Here is a 22,043-nt window from a genome sequence, read left to right on the forward strand (position 1 = left end):
CAAATTTTAAATTTAAACTGGAAAACCTCCGTGTATTACTAGGGGAGGTGTTAGCGGCTCTGAATGATTGTAACACAGTTGCAATACCAGAGAAAATGTGTAGGTTGGATAAATATTTTGCGGTACCGGCGAGTACTGAGGTTTTTCCTATACCTAAGAGACTTACTGAAATTGTTACTAAGGAGTGGGATAGACCCGGTGTGCCGTTCTCACCCCCTCCGATATTTAGAAAAATGTTTCCAATAGACGCCACCACACGGGACTTATGGCAAACGGTCCCTAAGGTGGAGGGAGCAGTTTCTACTTTAGCTAAGCGTACCACTATCCCGGTGGAGGATAGCTGTGCTTTTTCAGATCCAATGGATAAAAAATTAGAGGGTTACCTTAAGAAAATGTTTGTTCAACAAGGTTTTATATTGCAACCCCTTGCATGCATTGCGCCGATCACGGCTGCAGCGGCATTCTGGATTGAGTCTCTGGAAGAGAACATTAGTTCAGCTACTCTGGACGACATTACGGACAGGCTTAGCGTCCTTAAACTAGCTAATTCATTCATTTCGGAGGCCGTAGTACATCTTACTAAACTTACGGCGAAGAATTCAGGATTCGCCATTCAGGCACGCAGGGCGCTGTGGCTAAAATCCTGGTCAGCTGATGTTACTTCTAAGTCTAAATTGCTTAATATACCTTTCAAAGGGCAGACCTTATTCGGGCCCGGGTTGAAAGAGATTATCGCTGACATTACAGGAGGTAAAGGCCATGCCCTGCCTCAGGACAAAGCTAAGGCTAGACAGTCTAATTTTCGTTCCTTTCGTAATTTCAAAGCAGGAGCAGCATCAACTTCCTCTGCACCAAAACAGGAAGGAGCTGTTGCTCGCTACAGACAAGGCTGGAAACCTAACCAGTCCTGGAACAAGGGCAAGCAGACCAGGAAACCTGCTGCTGCCCCTAAAACAGCATGAATTGAGGGCCCCCGATCCGGGATCGGATCTAGTGGGGGGCAGACTTTCTCTCTTCGCCCAGGCTTGGGCAAGAGATGTCCAGGATCCCTGGGCGCTAGAGATAATATCTCAGGGATACCTTCTGGACTTCAAATACTCTCCTCCAAGAGAGAGATTTCATCTGTCAAGGTTGTCAACAATCCAGACAAAGAAAGAGGCGTTTCTACGCTGCGTACAAGAGCTCTTGTTAATGGGAGTAATCCATCCAGTTCCACGATCGGAACAGGGACAGGGGTTTTACTCAAATCTGTTTGTGGTTCCCAAAAAAGAGGGAACTTTCAGACCAATCCTGGACTTAAAGATCCTAAACAAATTCCTAAGAGTTCCATCGTTCAAGAGGGAGACTATTCGGACAATTTTACCTATGATCCAAGAGGGTCAGTTCATGACCACTGTAGATTTAAAAGATGCTTACCTTCACATACCGATTCACAAAGATCATTACCGGTACCTAAGGTTTGCCTTCCTAGACAGGCATTACCAGTTTGTGGCTCTTCCATTCGGATTGGCTACAGCTCCAAGAATCTTCACAAAGGTTCTGGGTGCTCTTCTGGCGGTACTAAGACCGCGGGGAATCTCGGTAGCTCCATACCTAGACGACATTCTGATACAAGCTTCAAGCTTTCAAACTGCCAAGTCTCATACAGAGTTAGTACTGGCATTTCTAAGGTCACATGGATGGAAGGGGAACGAAAAGAAAAGTTCACTCGTTCCACTCACAAGAGTTCCCTTCCTGGGGACTCTTATAGATTCTGTAGAAATGAAGATTTACCTGACAGAGGACAGGCTAACAAGACTTCAAAGTGCTTGCCGCACCCTTCATTCCATTCAACACCCGTCAGTGGCTCAATGCATGGAGGTAATCGGCTTAATGGTAGCGGCAATGGACATAGTACCCTTTGCACGCTTACACCTCAGACCACTGCAACTGTGCATGCTAAGTCAGTGGAATGGGGATTACTCAGACTTATCCCCTTCTCTGAATCTGGATCAAGAGACCAGAAATTCTCTTCTATGGTGGCTTTCTCGGCCACATCTGTCCAGGGGGATGCCATTCAGCAGACCAGACTGGACAATTGTAACAACAGACGCCAGCCTTCTAGGTTGGGGTGCCGTCTGGAATTCTCTGAAGGCTCAGGGACAATGGAGTCAGGAGGAGAGTCTCCTGCCAATAAACATTCTGGAATTGAGAGCAGTTCTCAATGCCCTCCTGGCTTGGCCCCAGTTGACAACTCGGGGGTTCATCAGGTTTCAGTCGGACAACATCACGACTGTAGCTTACATCAACCATCAGGGAGGGACAAGAAGCTCCCTAGCAATGATGGAAGTATCAAAGATAATTCGCTGGGCAGAGTCTCACTCTTGCCACCTGTCAGCAATCCACATCCCGGGAGTGGAGAACTGGGAGGCGGATTTCTTAAGTCGTCAGACTTTTCACCCGGGGGAGTGGGAACTCCATCCGGAGGTCTTTGCCCAAATACTTCGACATTGGGGCAAACCAGAGAGAGATCTCATGGCGTCTCGACAGAACGCCAAGCTTCCTCGTTACGGGTCCAGATCCAGGGATCCAGGAGCAGTCCTGATAGATGCCCTGACAGCACCTTGGGACTTCAGGATGGCTTACGTGTTTCCACCCTTCCCGATGCTTCCTCGATTGATTGCCAGAATCAAACAAGAGAGAGCATCAGTGATTCTAATAGCACCTGCGTGGCCACGCAGGACTTGGTATGCAGACCTGGTGGACATGTCATCCTGTCCACCTTGGTCTCTACCTCTGAAACAGGACCTTCTGATACAGGGTCCCTTCAAACATCAAAATCTAACTTCTCTGAAGCTGACTGCTTGGAAATTGAACGCTTGATTTTATCAAGACGTGAGTCAGTTATTGATACCTTAATACAGGCTAGGAAGCCTGTTACCAGAAAGATTTACCATAAGATATGGCGTAAATACCTATATTGGTGTGAATCCAAAGGTTACTCTTGGAGTAAGGTTGGGATTCCTAGGATATTGTCTTTTCTACAAGAAGGTTTAGAAAAGGGTTTATCTGCTAGTTCATTAAAGGGACAGATCTCAGCTCTGTCCATTCTGTTACACAAACGTCTGTCAGAAGTTCCTGACGTCCAGGCTTTTTGTCAGGCTTTGGCCAGGATTAAGCCTGTGTTTAAAACTGTTGCTCCACCATGGAGTTTAAACCTTGTTCTTAATGTTTTACAGGGCGTTCCGTTTGAACCCCTTTATTCCATTGATATAAAGTTGTTATCTTGGAAAGTTCTATTTTTAATGGCTATTTCCTCGGCTCGAAGAGTCTCTGAATTATCAGCCTTACATTGTGATTCTCCTTATTTGATTTTTCATTCGGATAAGGTAGTTCTGCGTACTAAACCTGGGTTCTTACCTAAGGTAGTTACTAACAGGAATATCAATCAAGAGATTGTTGTTCCTTCTTTGTGCCCAAATCCTTCTTCGAAGAAGGAACGTCTACTGCACAACCTGGATGTAGTCCGTGCTCTAAAATTTTACTTACAGGCAACTAAGGAATTTCGACAAACGTCTTCTCTGTTTGTCGTTTACTCTGGGCAGAGGAGAGGTCAAAAAGCTTCTGCTACCTCTTTCTTTTTGGCTTCGTAGCATAATTCGTTTAGCTTATGAGACTGCTGGACAGCAGCCTCCTGAAAGAATTACAGCTCATTCTACTAGAGCTGTGGCTTCCACTTGGGCCTTCAAGAATGAGGCCTCTGTTGAGCAGATTTGCAAGGCTGCAACTTGGTCTTCGCTTCATACTTTTTCCAAATTTTACAAATTTGACACTTTTGCTTCATCGGAGGCTATTTTTGGGAGAAAGGTTCTTCAGGCAGTGGTTCCTTCTGTATAAAGAGCCTGCCTATCCCTCCCGTCATCCGTGTACTTTTGCTTTGGTATTGGTATCCCAGAAGTAATGATGACCCGTGGACTGATCACACTTAACAGAAGAAAACATAATTTATGCTTACCTGATAAATTCCTTTCTTCTGTAGTGTGATCAGTCCACGGCCCGCCCTGTTTTTAAGGCAGGTAAATATTTTTTAATTTATACTCCAGTCACCACTTCACCCTTGGCTTTTCCTTTCTCGTTGGTCCTTGGTCGAATGACTGGGAGTGACGTAGAGGGGAGGAGCTATATGCAGCTCTGCTGGGTGAATCCTCTTGCACTTCCTGTTGGGGAGGAGTAATATCCCAGAAGTAATGATGACCCGTGGACTGATCACACTACAGAAGAAAGGAATTTATCAGGTAAGCATAAATTATGTTTTTTATATTGCTTGTAAATTAATTTTTAAAAGTATTTCCAAGTTTGCTAGTCTCATTGCTAGTTTGTTTAAACATGTCTGACTCAGATGAATCTCTTTGTTCACTATGTTTAAAGGCCAATGTGGAGCCCAATAGAAATTTGTGTACTAATTGCATTGATGCTACTTTAAATAAAAGTCAATCTTTACATGTAAAGAAATTATCACCAGACGACGAGGGGGAAGTTATGCCGACTAACTCTCCTCACGTGTCAGTACCTTCGCCTCCCGCTCAGGAGGTGCGTGATTTTGTGGCGCCAAGTACATCAGGGAGGCCCTTACAAATCACTTTGCAAGACATGGCTACTGTTATGACAGAAGTATTATCTAAGTTGCCAGAATTAAGAGGCAAGCGCGATAGCTCTGGGTTAAGGATAGAGCGCGCGGATGAGATGAGAGCCATGTCAGATACTGCGTCACAGTTTGCAGAACGTGAGGACGGAGAGCTTCATTCTGTGGGTGACGGATCTGATCCAGGGAGACTGGATTCAGAGATTTCCAATTTTAAATTTAAGCTAGAGAACCTCCGCACATTGCTAGGGGAGGTATTAGCGGCTCTGAATGATTGTAACACGGTTGCAATTCCAGAGAAATTATGTAGGTTGGATAGATACTATGCGGTACCGGTGTGTACTGACGTGTTTCCTATACCTAAAAGGCTTACAGAGATTATTAGCAAGGAGTGGGATAGACCGGGTGTGCCTTTTACCCCTCCTCCCATATTTAGGAAAATGTTTCCTATTGACGCCACCACACGAGACTTATGGCAGACGGTCCCTAAGGTGGAGGGAGCAGTTTCTACTTTAGCTAAGCGTACCACTATCCCGGTGGAGGATAGTTGTGCCTTTTCAGATCCAATGGATAAAAAATTAGAGGGTTACCTTAAGAAAATGTTTGTTCAACAAGGTTTTATTTTACAGCCCCTCGCATGCATTGCGCCTGTCACTGCTGCGGCAGCATTCTGGTTTGAGTCTCTGGAAGAGGCCATTCGCACAGCTCCATTGGATGAAATTATGAACAAGCTTAAAGCTCTTAAGCTAGCTAACGCATTTGTTTCTGATGCCGTCGTACATTTAACCAAACTTACGGCTAAGAACTCCGGATTCGCCATCCAAGCGCGCAGAGCGCTATGGCTTAAATCCTGGTCAGCTGACGTGACTTCTAAATCTAAATTGCTTAATATTCCTTTCAAAGGGCAGACCTTATTCGGGCCCGGCTTGAAAGAAATTATAGCTGACATTACGGGAGGTAAGGGCCATGCTCTACCTCAGGACAGGGCCAAATCAAAGGCCAAACAGTCTAATTTTCGTGCCTTTCGTAACTTCAAGGCTGGAGCAGCATCAACTTCCTCCGCTCCAAAACAGGAAGGAGCTGTTGCTCGTTACAGGCAGGGCTGGAAAGTTAACCAGTCCTGGAACAAGGGCAAGCAGGCCAAGAAACCTGCTGCTGCCCCCAAGACAGCATGAAGAGAGGGCCCCCTATCCGGAAACGGATCTAGTGGGGGGCAGACTTTCTCTCTTCGCCCAGGCTTGGGCAAGAGATGTCCAGGATCCCTGGGCGTTGGAGATCATATCTCAGGGATATCTCCTGGACTTCAAAACTTCTCCTCCACGAGGGAGATTTCATCTTTCAAGGTTATCAGCAAACCAAATAAAGAAAGAGGCGTTTCTTTCAAGGTTATCAGCAAACCAAATAAAGAAAGAGGGAACCTTCAGACCAATCTTGGACTTAAAAATCCTAAACAAATTTCTAAGAGTTCCATCATTCAAAATGGAAACTATTCGAACCATCCTTCCCATGATCCAAGAGGGTCAGTACATGACCACAGTGGATTTAAAGGATGCCTACCTTCACATACCGATTCACAAGGATCATTATCGGTACCTAAGTTTTGCTTTCCTAGACAGGCATTACCAGTTTGTAGCTCTTCCCTTCGGATTAGCTACGGCTCCAAGAATCTTTACAAAAGTTCTGGGCTCACTTCTGGCGGTACTAAGACCGCGAGGCATAGCGGTGACTCCGTACCTAGACGACATTCTGATACAAGCGTCAAGTTTTCAAACTGCCAAGTCTCATACAGAGATAGTTCTGGCATTTCTGAGGTTGCATGGGTGGAAGGTGAACGTGGAAAAGAGTTCTCTATTACCACTTACAAGAGTTCCCTTTCTAGGGACTCTTATAGATTCTGTAGAGATGAAAATTTACCTGACAGAGGCCAGGTTATCAAAACTTCTAAATGCTTGCCGTGTCCTTCATTCCATTCCACACCCGTCAGTAGCTCAGTGCATGGAAGTAATCGGCTTAATGGTAGCGGCAATGGACATAGTACCATTTGCGCGCCTGCATCTCAGACCGCTGCAATTGTGCATGCTAAGTCAGTGGAATGGGGATTACTCAGATTTGTCCCCCCTACTAAGTCTGGATCAAGAGACCAGAGATTCTCTTCTATGGTGGCTCTCTCGGCCACATCTGTCCAAGGGGATGACCTTTCGCAGGCCAGATTGGACGATTGTAACAACAGACGCCAGCCTTCTAGGCTGGGGCGCAGTCTGGAACTCCCTGAAAGCTCAGGGATTATGGACTCAGGAGGAGAAACTCCTCCCAATAAATATTCTGGAATTAAGAGCAATATTCAATGCTCTCCTAGCTTGGCCTCAGTTAGCAACTCTGAGGTTCATCAGATTTCAGTCGGACAATATCACGACTGTGGCTTACATCAACCATCAAGGGGGAACCAGAAGTTCCCTAGCGATGTTGGAAGTCTCAAAGATAATTCGCTGGGCAGAGTCTCACTCTTGCCACCTGTCAGCGATTTACATCCCAGGCGTAGAGAACTGGGAGGCGGATTTTCTAAGTCGCCAGGCTTTTCATCCGGGGGAGTGGGAACTTCATCCGGAGGTCTTTGCTCAACTGATTCTTCGTTGGGGCAAACCAGATCTGGATCTCATGGCGTCTCGCCAGAACGCCAAGCTTCCTTGTTACGGATCCAGGTCCAGGGACCCGGGAGCGGTGCTGATAGATGCTCTGACAGCCCCTTGGGTCTTCAACATGGCTTATGTGTTTCCACCATTCCCGATGCTTCCTCATTTGATTGCCAAGATCAAACAGGAGTGAGCTTCGGTGATTCTGATAGCGCCTGCGTGGCCACGCAGGACCTGGTATGCAGACCTAGTGGACATGTCGTCCTGTCCACCGTGGTCTCTACCTCTGAGACAGGACCTTCTAATTCAGGGTCCTTTCAAACATCCAAATCTAATTTCTCTGAGGCTGACTGCATGGAGATTGAACGCTTGATTCTATCAAAGCGTGGCTTCTCGGAGTCGGTTATTGATACCTTAATACAGGCTAGGAAGCCTGTTACCAGAAAAATTTACCATAAGATATGGCGTAAATATTTATATTGGTGCGAATCCAAGAGTTACTCATGGAGTATGGTTAGGATTCCTAGGATATTGTCCTTTCTACAAGAGGGTTTAGAAAAGGGCTTATCTGCTAGTTCGTTAAAGGGACAGATTTCTGCTCTGTCTATTCTTCTACACAAACGTCTGGCTGAAGTTCCAGACGTTCAGGCTTTTTGTCAGGCTTTAACTAGGATTAAGCCTGTGTTTAAGACTGTTGCTCTGCCATGGAGCTTAAACTTAGTTCTTAATGTTCTTCAAGGCGTTCCATTTGAACCCCTTCATTCCATTGATATCAAGCTGTTATCCTGGAAGGTTTTGTTTTTGATGGCTATTTCCTCGGCTCGAAGAGTCTCTGAGTTATCTGCCTTACATTGTGATTCTCCTTATCTGATTTTTCATTCAGACAAGGTAGTTCTGCGTACTAAACCTGGGTTCTTACCTAAGGTAGTTACTAACAGGAATATCAATCAAGAGATTGTTGTTCCATCACTGTGTCCTAACCCTTCTTCAAAGAAGGAACGACTTTTGCATAATTTGGACGTAGTCCGTGCCCTGAAGTTCTATTTGCAGGCAACTAAAGATTTTCGTCAAACTTCTTCCCTGTTTGTCGTTTACTCTGGACAGAGAAGAGGTCAAAAGGCTTCGGCTACCTCTCTCTCTTTTTGGCTTCGTAGCATAATACGTTTAGCCTATGAGACTGCTGGACAGCAGCCTCCTGAAAGGATTACAGCTCATTCTACTAGAGCTGTGGCTTCCACCTGGGCCTTTAAAAATGAGGCCTCTGTTGAACAGATTTGCAAGGCTGCGACTTGGTCTTCGCTTCACACCTTTTCAAAATGTTACAAATTTGACACTTTTGCTTCTTCGGAGGCTATTTTTGGGAGAAAGGTACTTCAGGCAGTGGTTCCTTCTGTTTAATGTTCCTGCCTTGTCCCTCCCTTCATCCGTGTACTTTAGCTTTGGTATTGGTATTCCATAAGTAATGGATGACCCGTGGACTGACTACACTTAACAAGAGAAAACATAATTTATGCTTACCTGATAAATTTATTTCTCTTGTAGTGTAGTCAGTCCACGGCCCGCCCTGTCTTTAAGGCAGACCTACATTTTAATTGAACTCCAGTCACCACTGCACCCTATGGTTTCTCCTTTCTCGTCTGCTTTGGTCGAATGACTGAATATGACATGTGAGGGGAGGAGCTATGTAGCAAGCTCTGCTGGGTGATCCTCTTGCAGCTTCCTGTTAGGAAGAGATATATTCGATAAGTAATGGATGACCCGTGGACTGACTACACTACAGGAGAAAGGAATTTATCAGGTAAGCATAAATTATGTTATTTCAAACGTTCACATGTGACTTATATCACAACTGAGGATTGTCATACCTAGACACCACAGTGATAAAAGATATAATTTATCACCCCCCAGGTAGCTTTTGTTTTTAATTGCACATCCCTCTATTTTATCTCCGTTTTTTTGCGTACTAATAAAAGTTAAGTTTTAATTAATTCAAGCGTACTCCCCTTACCATTGGTACTCTATCTCTACAATTACACACATTATGTGACACAAGAGAACTACAAGAGTGCTATTAGTGTATTCTTTCATGGCCTTCGGGCCTTTGCTTTTTCTGTAATATATATAATACACAGCACCATCTACCCAAAGACTATAAGAAACAGAAACCAGTAACTTATATAGGGTGTAGTTACAAGAATTAAAAACCCTTTTCTTATTCCCTTTAAAAAAACACATCTGCAGTGTGCATTTACTACTATAACAATTTAGAAATGACATGAAAGGGTAGCAATACAATGAAAGTATGTTGGTATGTTTTTTTATTTGCCCCTAACTAAACATTCTATTCAAAACCCTAAGGTGTTTACTGTTTCTTTAATGCCGGTGTCTTGTGGAAATCCGCGACCCCTCAGAATGTGCGACCGTGACGTCACCACATTCCTGACCGCACACGTGACTGGTTGACCACCAATCACCTGCTACAGACACCTCCTTCCAGATTTCGACACTACACCGTGAGGGGTCGCAGAATCAGACGGAACAGCTGAGCCTGTCTGATTTTGCAGCCTTCAATGAAGCGCCGCTGCTCCACAGCTTACCATGCCTTTATACATTTATTAGCAGTCCGAAACGGATACTACTAATATGGAAATGCCTATGAAAGTCAAAAATACGTTGAAACTTTTACGAGCGGCTGCTCTATTTCATTCTTTCAACATTAATTTTCAACGTATTTTTATTTTCCATATTAGTAGTATCCGTTTCGGACTGCTAATAAATGTATGAAGGCATGGTAACCCACCCGATCATATAAGTGTTTGTATGTTTCTCATTTATTTACTGCCAGCGAGACGTTTAATATGAGTGCTACTGCTGTATTATCATAGCAATGATGTGCCGCCATGTCACTATATTCTATTAAGTACCTCAGAATGATGCCAATGTTGTGACAGTCACTAGCAGTTTGCTAAAGACGTTACAATTTAAAGGGACACTGAATCAAAATTTAACTTTAATTATTCAGATAGAGCAGCCATTTCTCCAACATTGGTGTGTCCGGTCCACGGCGTCATCCTTACTTGTGGGATATTCTCTTCCCCAACAGGAAATGGCAAAGAGTCCCAGCAAAGCTGGTCACATGATCCCTCCTAGGCTCCGCCCACCCCAGTCATTCTCTTTGCCGTTGCACAGGCAACATCTCCACGGAGATGGTTAAGAGTTTTTTGGTGTTTAAATGTAGTTTTATTCTTCTATCAAGTGTTTGTTATTTTAAAATAGTGCTGGTATGTACTATTTACTCTGAAACAGAAAAGGATGAAGATTTCTGTTTGTAAGAGGAAGATGATTTTAGCAGACAGTAACTGAAATCAATTGCTGTTTCCACACAGGACTGTTGAGATGAAGTAACTTCAGTTGGGGGAAACAGTTAGCAGACTTTTCTGCTTAAGGTATGACTAGCCATATTTCTAACAAGACCATGTAATGCTGGAAGGCTGTCATTTCCCCTCATGGGGACCAGTAAGCCATTTTCTTAGTTAAACATAAAAGAATAAAGGGCTTCAAAAAGGGCTTAAAAACTGGTAGACATTTTTCTGGGCTAAAACAATTGCTTTACTAGGCATATTATGCAGATTCTAACTAATTATTGGTATTATAATCTTGGGGAACGTTTAGAAAAACGGCAGGCACTGTGTTGGACACCTTTTTCAGATGGGGGCCTTTCTAGTTATAGACAGAGCCTCATTCTGGGACTGTATAGGGGTTAAATGTAAAAACGGCTCCGGTTCCGTTAATTTAAGGGTTAAAGCTCTGAAATTTGGTGTGCAATACTTTTAATGCTTTAAGACACTGTGGTGAAATTGAACAATTCCTTCATACTTTTTCACATATTCAGTAATAAAGTGTTTTCAGTTTGAAATTTAAAGTGACAGTAACGGTTTTATTTTAAAACGTTTTTTGTGCTTTGTTGACAAGTTTAAGCCTGTTTAACATGTCTGTACCATCAGATAAGCTATGTTCTATATGTATGAAAGCCAATGTGTCTCCCCATTTAAATTTATGTGATAATTGTGCCATAGTGTCCAAACAAAGTAAGGACAGTATTGCAACAGATAATGATATTGCCCAAGATGATTCCTTAAAATGAGGGGAGTAAACATGATACTACATCATCCCCTACTGTGTCTACACCAGTTATGCCCACACAGGAGGCCCCTAGTACATCTAGTGCGCCAATACTTATTACCATGCAACAATTAACGGCTGTAATGGATAACTCCATAGCAAATCTTTTATCCAAAATGCCTACTTATCAGAGAAAGCGCGATTGCTCTGTTTTAAACACTGAAGAGCAAGAGGACGCTGATGATAACTGTTCTGACATACCCTCACACCAATCTCAAGGGGCCATGAGGGAGGTTTTGTCTGATGGAGAAATTTCAGATTCAGGAAAAATTTCTCATCAAGCTGAACCTGATGTTGTGACATTTAAATTTAAATTAGAACATCTCCGCGCACTGCTTAAGGAGGTGTTATCTACTCTGGATGATTGTGACAATTTGGTCATTCCAGAGAAATTATGTAAGATGGACAAGTTCCTAGAGGTTCCGGTGCCCCCCGACGCTTTTCCTATACCCAAGCGGGTGGCGGACATAGTAAATAAAGAGTGGGAAAGGCCCGGCATACCTTTTGTTCCCCCCCCCCCCCTATATTTAAGAAATTATTTCCTATAGTCGACCCCAGAAAGGACTTATGGCAGACAGTCCCCAAGGTCGAGGGGGCGGTTTCTACTCTAAACAAACGCACTACTATTCCTATCGAAGATAGTTGTGCTTTTAAAGATCCTATGGATAAGAAATTAGAGGGTTTGCTTAAAAAGATTTTTGTACAGCAAGGTTACCTTCTACAACCAATTTCATGCATTGTTCCTGTCACTACGGCAGCGTGTTTCTGGTTCGAGGAACTAGAAAAATCGCTCAGTAAAGAATCTTCGTATGAGGAGGTTATGGACAGAGTTCAAGCACTTAAATTGGCTAACTCTTTTGTTTTAGATGCCGCTTTGCAATTAGCTAGATTAGCGGCGAAAAATTCAGGGTTTGCTGTCGTGGCGCGCAGAGTGCTTTGACTAAAGTCTTGGTCAGCGGATGTGTCTTCCAAGACAAAATTGCTTAACATTCCTTTCAAAGGTAAAACATTATTTGGACCTGATTTGAAAGAGATTATTTCAGACATCACTGGGGGAAAGGGCTACGCCCTCCCACAGGATAGGTCTTTTAAGGCTAATAATAAGCCTAATTTTCGTCCCTTTCGCAGAAACGGACCAGTCTCTAATTCTGTATCCTCTAAGCAAGAGGGTAATACTTCACAACCCAAACCAGCCTGGAAACCAATGCAAGGCTGGAACAAGGGTAAGCAGGCCAAGAAGCCTACCACTGCTACCAAAACAGCATGAAGGGATAGCCCCCGATCCGGGACCGGATCTAGTGGGGGGCAGACTTTCTCTCTTTGCTCAGGCTTGGGCAAGAGATGTTCAGGATCCTTGGGCGCTAGAAATAGTTTCTCAAGGTTATCTCCTGGAATTCAAGGAACTACCCCCAAGGGGAAGGTTCCACAGGTCTCAATTATCTTCAAACCAAATAAAGAGACAGGCATTCTTACATTGTGTAGAAGACCTGTTAAAGATGGGAGTGATACATCCAGTTCCAATAAGAGAACAAGGAATGGGATTTTATTCCAATCTGTTCATAGTTCCCAAAAAAGAGGGAACATTCAGACCAATTTTGGATCTAAAGATCCTAAACAAATTTCTCAGGGTACCATCGTTCAAAATGGAAACTATTCGAACGATCCAACCTACTATCCAGGAAAATCAATTTATGACTACCGTGGATTTAAAGGATGCGTACCTACATATTCCTATCCACAAGGAACATCATCAGTTCCTAAGGTTCGCTTTTCTGGACAAGCATTACCAGTTTGTGGCACTTCCATTTGGATTAGCCACTGCTCCAAGGATTTTCACAAAGGTACTAGGGTCCCTTCTAGCGGTTCTAAGACCAAGGGGCATTGCAGTAGTACCTTACTTGGACGACATCCTGATTCAAGCGTCGTCCCTGTCAAAAGCAAAGGCTCATACGGACATCGTCCTAGCCTTTCTCAGATCTCACGGATGGAAGGTGAACAAAGAAAAAAGTTCTCTGTCCCCGTCAACAAGAGTTCCCTTCTTGGGAACAATAATAGATTCCTTAGAAATGAGGATTTTTCTGACAGAGGTCAGAAAATCAAAACTTCTAAGCTCTTGTCAAGTACTTCATTCTGTTCCTCGTCCTTCCATAGCGCAGTGCATGGAAGTAATAGGATTGATGGTTGCAACAATGGACATAGTTCCTTTTGCACGAATTCATCTAAGACCATTACAACTGTGCATGCTCAGACAGTGGAATGGGGATTATACAGACTTGTCTCCGACGATTCAAGTAGATCAAAAGACCAGAGATTCACTCCGTTGGTGGCTGACCCTGGACAATCTGTCACAGGGAATGAGCTTCCGCAGACCAGAGTGGGTCATTGTCACGACCGACGCCAGCCTAGTGGGCTGGGGCGCGGTCTGGGAATCCCTGAAAGCTCAGGGTCTATGGTCTCGGGAAGAGTCTCTTCTCCCGATAAACATTCTGGAACTGAGAGCGATATTCAATGCTCTCAGAGCTTGGCCTCAACTAGCAAAGGCCAAATTCATAAGGTTTCAGTCAGACAACATGACGACCGTTGCATATATCAATCATCAGGGGGGAACAAGGACTTCCCTGGCGATGAAAGAAGTGACCAAGATAATTCAATGGGCGGAGGATCACTCCTGCCACTTGTCTGCGATCCACATCCCAGGAGTGGAAAATTGGGAAGCGGATTTTCTGAGTCGTCAGACATTCCATCCGGGGGAGTGGGAACTCCATCCGGAAATCTTTGCCCAAATAACTCAATTATGGGGCATTCCAGACATCGATCTGATGGCGTCTCGTCAGAACTTCAAGGTTCCTTGCTACGGGTCCAGATCCAGGGATCCCAAGGCGACCCTAGTAGATGCACTAGTAGCACCTTGGACCTTCAACCTAGCTTATGTATTCCCACCGTTTCCTCTCATCCCCAGGCTGGTAGCCAGGATCAATCAGGAGAGGGCCTCAGTGATCTTGATAGCTCCTGCGTGGCCACGCAGGACTTGGTATGCAGACCTGGTCAATATGTCATCGGCTTCACCATGGAAGCTACCTTTGAGACAGGACCTTCTTGTTCAGGGTCCATTCGAACATCCGAATCTGGTTTCCCTCCAACTGACGGCTTGGAGATTGAACGCTTGATTTTATCAAAGCGTGGGTTTTCAGATTCTGTAATAGATACTCTGATTCAGGCTAGAAAGCCTGTAACGAGAAAAATTTACCATAAAATATGGAAAAAATATATCTGTTGGTGTGAATCTAAAGGATTCCCATGGAACAAGATAAAAATTCCTAAGATTCTATCCTTTCTACAAGAAGGTTTGGAGAAAGGATTATCTGCAATTTCTCTGAAGGGACAGATCTCTGCTTTATCTGTTTTACTTCACAAAAGACTGGCAGCTGTGCCAGATGTTCAAGCATTTGTTCAGGCTCTGGTTAGGATCAAGCCTGTTTACAGACCTTTGACTCCTCCCTGGAGTCTAAATCTAGTTCTTTCAGTTCTTCAAGGGGTTCCGTTTGAAACCTTACATTCCGTAGATATTAAGTTATTATCTTGGAAAGTTTTGTTTTTGGTTGCAATTTCTTCTGCTAGAAGAGTTTCAGAGTTATCTGCTCTGCAGTGTTCTCCGCCCTATCTGGTGTTCCATGCAGATAAGGTGGTTTTGCGTACTAAGCCTGGTTTTCTTCCGAAAGTTGTTTCCAACAAAAATATTAACCAGGAGATAGTTGTACCTTCTTTGTGTCCGAATCCAGTTTCAAAGAAGGAACGTTTGTTACACAATTTGGACGTAGTCCGTGCTCTAAAATTCTATTTAGAGGCTACTAAAGATTTCAGACAAACATCTTCCTTGTTTGTTGTTTATTCTGGTAAAAGGAGAGGTCAAAAAGTGACTTCTACCTCTCTTTCCTTTTGGCTTAAAAGCATTATCCGATTGGCTTATGAGACTGCCGGACGGCAGCCTCCTGAAAGAATCACAGCTCACTCCACTAGGGCTGTGGCTTCCACATGGGCCTTCAAGAACGAGGCTTCTGTTGACCAGATATGTAAGGCAGCGACTTGGTCTTCACTGCACACTTTTGCCAAATTTTACAAATTTGATACTTTTGCTTCTTCTGAGGCTATTTTTGGGAGAAAGGTTTTGCAAGCCGTGGTGCCTTCCATTTAGGTGACCTGATTTGCTCCCTCCCTTCATCCGTGTCCTAAAGCTTTGGTATTGGTTCCCACAAGTAAGGATGACGCCGTGGACCGGACACACCAATGTTGGAGAAAACAGAATTTATGCTTACCTGATAAATTACTTTCTCCAACGGTGTGTCCGGTCCACGGCCCGCCCTGGTTTTTTAATCAGGTCTGATGAATTATTTTCTCTAACTACAGTCACCACGGTATCATATGGTTTCTCCTATATATATTTCCTCCTGTCCGTCGGTCGAATGACTGGGGTGGGCGGAGCCTAGGAGGGATCATGTGACCAGCTTTGCTGGGACTCTTTGCCATTTCCTGTTGGGGAAGAGAATATCCCACAAGTAAGGATGACGCCGTGGACCGGACACACCGTTGGAGAAAGTAATTTATCAGGTAAGCATAAATTCTGTTTTTAAACAACTTTCCAATTTACTTCCATTAACTAAATGTGCACAGTCTTTTTATATTTAAACTTTTTGAGACACCAGCTCCTACTGAGCATGTGCAAGAATAAGTGTGTATGCATTTGTGAATGTCTGATGGCTGTCACATGGTACGTGTATGCATTTGTGAATGGCTGATGGCTGTCACATGGTACAGGGGGAGTGGAAAAAGACATAACTTTTAAAATTGTCAGAAAAAAAATCTACTACTTATTTGAAGTTCAGACTAAGTGCTATTGCATTGTCTTGTTATCTTGCATTTGTTGATTATGCCAATCTACTGTGTTGACTGGTCCTTTAAATTCCTCCCGCCATGGTAAGCTGTGGAGCAGCGGCGCTTCAGTGAAGACTGCAAAATCAGACAGGCTCAGCTGTTCCGTCTGATTCTGCGACCCCTCACAGTGTAGTGTCAAAATCTGGAAAGAGGTGTCTGTAGCAGGTGATTGGTGGTCAACCAGTCACATGTGCGGTCAGGAATGTGGTGACCTAACGGTTGCAAATTCCATTGGGTCGCAGATTTCGAAAAGACACAGGTTTGCACAAGTGGAATTTGATCACACCGAAACTAAAGCTTACTGATAAGACAATCTTGTATTTAAACTGAAACCCACTACAAACAATAGTATCTAATTAGACTGGGGGTGTGATGCCACTGTAAAATGAGGACATGTATGACCCCATATACTGCAGCGTGCTATGTCTAGTCATTTGAATGCTGGGTCACCTTTGCCACATTATATTTACTTCACAACTAGCGTTAATAAAATGTTAACTATTTCACTTTTTTTTTTTTTTTTTAACTTTCTCTTCCCATGCCAGAACGGAGTCATGTCTGGCCTTATGCAAATGCTCTTGCTGAAGGTCTCAGCTCACATCACAGAACAGCTGGGAATGGCCCCAGGAGGGGAATTCAGAGAGGCTTTCAAAGAGGTGAGTCATGTTGTTTGTGTTTCTACAAATTAGATCACTCTGAAAGAGCAAATGATAAAGATGGCATCCTGTGCAGTTCTTTTGTGTACTTATGTATTTACAAATGTGAGTCTGTATAGTCTCTTTATACATAACATGTATATTGTCATTAGTGTGTTAATTGCGTGTATATGTCGTATTGCAGTTAAGTCATTTGCAAGGCTCAGATGCTAAGGGGGGCAATTTATCAAGCTGAGTCAGACAGGGGCGCACATAAGCCAATCACGTGCGTAGGGGCTCAAAGGCTGGCGAAAGCCTTTGATAAATCGACCCCTAAGTGCATGCTGTCAGAGGAAATAACTCTTAGTGCTAGATTTATCAAGGGATAGGAGAATTCTCCTTTTGTATTCTCCGAGTTCTCTGCAGCTCGCCCTTGGAGAGGCGCACTGGTGCGCACAAATTTATAAAAAAAACTGCACATATTAATTCACACTGTTTGGAAGATGAGCTGGGTGGATTATTATGAATTTCTTCTCGTACAAAAAGAACATTCTCCTGATTTTATCATCTCCAAGTAATCTATTACATTTGCTTTTTTAGTAGGGCAAATTTGCGCATTAATTTTGGTGTGTTACCACATTACATTTTTACTTTAACTTTGTTATAATAATGACCCTATATTACCGTAACACATTCAAATTGTTAATAGAATTTCTCTCTTAAGACACGGTGAGTCCACGGATCATCAATTACTGTTGGGAATATCACTCCTGGCCAGCAGGAGGAGGCAAAAAGCAACACAGCAAAGCTGTTTAGTATCACTTCCCTTCCCACAACCCCCAGTCATTCTCTTTGCCTTCAGTGCAAGGAGGAAGTGAAGTTATAGGTGTCTGAATTAGATTCTTCTATCAAGATTTTTTTTATTTTGAAGCCAGAGCAGGCTTGCTCTGGTCTTCCATCACAAGCAAGGTTTACCTGTACGCAACGTTAGTCTCTTCAGTAGGGCTGTGGTAGCTTTCGAGCAATCAAAAAAGGAAAGAATCGGATTGTGAGTCCATATGTTAAAAAGCAACAATCTTTATTCTTGATAATTATTTAAAACTGCACACATATGCAGAGCAAAAATGTCATAAGGGGCTTCAGCTGAGCAGAGCTTAAAAAAGCTGTTCTTACGCGTTTCGGCCGTTGGCCGTAATCATAGATCTGTTCCTCTTACTAGAGGAAAGCTTTTTATAGGGTGTTAGCCCCTCCTATTACTATTTTTTTTTTTAAATAACAGATGTTAGATATTTCTGTACAGATGCTCATATGTAAAGGTACGACAGGGCAAGAATAAATTCATCAAACATTGGATGGGCTAACAAAACATAATACATTTGATTACAAGGAAAATAAATTTGCAAATATATAATATATGGGCATTTAAATAGCTAGCCAATTAGAGGGTTCGTAGAGGCTAAAAAGCTTTCAAGCAGAGGGGTGGGCCTCACTGCGTTTTCCTGACAAGTTGCTGCCCTCAATCAGAATTCCAGAATAGGCCTACTCTGTCCTCCCTTCTTCTATCCTAGGTCTAGTGGCTTCCTCTCATACCAGGTGAGATGTCCTCCTGTCGGACAGCAGAGATGCAGGTAAGGCCATTTTTGTGTTTGAAAAATCCTGGCACTTTATGTTTATGCTGCATTATTATGGGGCTTAGTTATCCTGAGTTCAGGATACATGAGACAGGTTACAGGGTACTGCTGGTGGCCAGTGCGTTATGTCCTTTGAGTGAGAATGATTTTTTTTTTTTTGTGGCTATAAATGCTTAAATTTTATTGTTGGTTGCTCAGTGTTTGTCTACTCTGGTGAGCAGTCGTTTGTTTGGAAGGGACTTGTGGGTTTTTTTTTGGGCTGCCATTCCTTTACTTTTGCGGTCTGTATATCGGAACCGACTCTGACATCACGAGGGGCGGAGCTCCTCCTCTGGCCGCAAAGCGTGTTTCTGTGAATACATTGCTAGAATTAATAGAAAGCCTTAAGTAAGAGAGACTCCGGTTCTCTCCGGTTTCTGAAACCGATGTTCTGTTGCTTGGGGGATAACGTTTCAAGTTAAAGACAGTACAAGTTAAATTTTTTTTATTTTTTTTTGTTATTGCAATATTATTGTTGCAAGATGGACTTAGTCTATGCCGGATATGGAGTGCAAACTCTGTTTGAATGCCCATGTTGAACCTCCTTTGCCTTTTTGTAGTTCTTGCATTGACAGAACTCTGATGTTTAAAGACAGACTATTTGTTTCTGAACCACCATTCTGTAAGGGGGATACCGTTCAGGCAATGCCACAGTCTCCTTCTCAAGTGCCCCAAGTCTAATTGCCGCCTCAGGTAGTGCCCTGTGATTCCTCTAAAACACTTGGAGTGTTTTTGAAGGCAGAAATTGCTGCCCAGGTGTCCTCAGCAGTATCTGAGGCGCTAGCGGCCATTCCCTTACTGCAAGGGAAACGTAAGAGGAAATGTAGAGAATCTAAAGGTAGGGTGACTGATCCGGTTCAGGCTAACCAGAGATCGGAAGAGGAAGATACTTCGGTAGCCTCTGAGGGGGAAGTCTCAGATTCAGACAGTGTAATTACCTCTTCTGATACTAAAGTGGTTTCCTTCAGATTCAAGCTTGAGCACCTCCGTGTTTTGCTAAAGGAGGTTTTAGCTACGACTCTAATACGCCTATCGTTGTCAATCCTAAAGCAACAGTAAATTAATTAGGTACTTTTGATGTTCCCTCTCCTAGGGAGGTGTTTCCAGTGCCAGACCGTGCTACAGAGATTATTACCAGGGAATAGGAGAGACCAGGAATTCCCTTTTCTCCCTCTCCTGTTTTTAGAAAAATGTTCCCAGTGACCGACTCCATCAAAGAGTCGTGGCAGACGGTCCCAAAGTTGGAAGGGACGATTTCCACTTTGGCCAAGAGAAATACTATTCCTATTGAGGATATTTGCTCTTTCAAGGATCCTATGGATATCAAACTGGAGGCCTTTCTAAATAAGATGTATATTCATCAGGGGTTACAATGGCAACCGACGGTGTGCATTGCTACAGTAACCTTATTGGTTTAACGCCTTGTCTGAATCCCTGCAAGCTGAAACTCCCTTGGAAGAGATTCAGGATAGGATAAAGGCTCTGAAGTTGGCTAATTCCTTCATCACTGACACTTCTTTGCAGGTCATTAAGTTGAGAGCCAAAATATCTGGCTTTGCAATCTGGGCGCTTAGAGCGCTATGGCATATATCTTGGTCTGCTGATGTTTCTTCTAAATCTAAGCTTTTGGCAATCCCTTATAAGGGAAAGACCTTGTTCGGGCCTGCATTGGCAGAAATTATTTCTGATATCACGGTTGGTAAAGGGTTCCTTTTTGCCTCAAGACAAGAAGAACAAAATGAAGGGACGTCTGACTAATTTTCGTTCTTTTCGTAACTTCAGAGGTAAGTCTTCCCCTGCCACTACCAAACAGGAACAATTCAAGCCCTCTTGGAAGCTTGGTCAGTCTTGGAACAAGGGGAAGCAATCCAATAAATCTGCAGCTGACTCCCAAGTCAGCATGAAGGGTTTGCCTACGATCCGGGTTCAGATCACGTGGGGGGCAGACTCTCGCAGTTCGCGCAAGCTTGAGAATGAGATGTCCCAGACCCATGGGCAGTGGACATAGTTTCCAAGGGGTACAAGTTAGAGTTCAAAACATTTCCTCCCAGGGGCAGGTTCCACCTCTCCAGATTATCTGTAGACCAAATAAAAAGAGGCGTTCTTGAAATGTGTACAGGATCTTTCCCTCTTGGGAGTGATAGTGCCTGTTCCAAGTCAGAAACAGGGTCTAGGGTTTTACTCCAACCTGTTTGTGGTTCCCAAAAAAGAGAGAACATTTCACCCATTCTAGAGCTAAAGCTACTAAACAAATTCCTCAGAGTGCCGTCCTTCAAGATGGAGACTATCCGTTCCATTCTTCCTCTGATTCAAGAGGGTCAATTCATGTCGACAATAGACTTGAAGGATGCGTACCTGCAAGTTCCCATCCACAGGGATTATCACAAATATCTGAGGTTTGCCTATCTAGACAAACATTTTCAATTTGTAGCGCTTCCATTTGGCCTTGCCACAGTGCAAAGAATTTTCTCAAAGGTTGTAGGAGCTCTATTGGCAGTGATTCGGTCTCGTGCATTGCAGTGGTGCCTTATCTGGATGATATTCTAGTTCAGACGCCATCCTTGCTACTAGCAGAAACAAAGAGCTTGTTGGCGTTTCTTCGTTCCCACGGTTGGAAGATCAATTTGGAGAAAAGTTCTCTTGTTCCATCTACAAGAGTGACCTTCTTAGGAACCGTTATAGATTCTCTATCTATGAAATGTTTTCTGACGGAGGTCAGAAGAGTCAAGATTCTGTCCGCTTGCCTGTCCCTACAGTCGGCGAAACGACCATCAGTCGCCCAATGCATGGAGTTAATCGGGTTGATGGTGGCTTCCATGGACATAGTTCCATTTGCTCGGTTCTATTTGAGACCTCTGCATCTGTGCATGCTCGCTCAGTGGAACGGGGACTATACAGAACTATCTCAGAGAATAGTTCTAGATCAATCAGCAAGGGTTCCCCTTCCGTTGTGGCTGTCTCAAGAACATCTGTCCCAGGGGACGTGTTTTCTGAGACCCTCTTGGGTAATTGTGACCACGGATGCTAACCTGTTGGGTTGGGGAGCAGCCTGGGACTCGTTGAAGGTGCAGGGACTTTGGTCTCAGGAGGAATCTGCTCTCCCCATAAACATTCTGGAGTTGAGAGCGATCTTTGATGCCTTGGCCTCAGCTGACCCTAGCCCGGCCCATCAGGTTCCAGACAGACAACATAACCTCAGTGGCTTACATCAACCACCAAGGGGGAACTCTGAGTTCCTTAGCAATGAAGGAGGTGGCACGGATCTTCCAGTGGGTGGAGGCTTACAATTGCTGTCTATTTGCCATCCACATACCAAGAGTGGACAATTGGGAAGCGGATTTTCTGAGCAGACAGACTTTTCTTCCCGGGGAGTGGG

The 22,043-nt window shown here is 43.8% G+C and overlaps 1 protein-coding gene across 1 annotated transcript in view; it reads left to right on the forward strand.

Moving 5' to 3' along the window:
* The window catches only part of TRABD (TraB domain containing), a 172,115-nt gene that overhangs the window by 38,387 nt on the left and 111,685 nt on the right, over positions 1–22,043 (forward strand). The window contains exon 3 of the mRNA XM_053719187.1: positions 16,908–17,018. Coding sequence (XP_053575162.1) covers positions 16,908–17,018 — 111 coding nt within the window. The remainder of the gene's footprint in view (positions 1–16,907; positions 17,019–22,043) is intronic.

This window comes from Bombina bombina, chromosome 6 (assembly GCF_027579735.1).
Source record: "Bombina bombina isolate aBomBom1 chromosome 6, aBomBom1.pri, whole genome shotgun sequence".
NCBI classification, from domain to species: domain Eukaryota; kingdom Metazoa; phylum Chordata; class Amphibia; order Anura; family Bombinatoridae; genus Bombina; species Bombina bombina.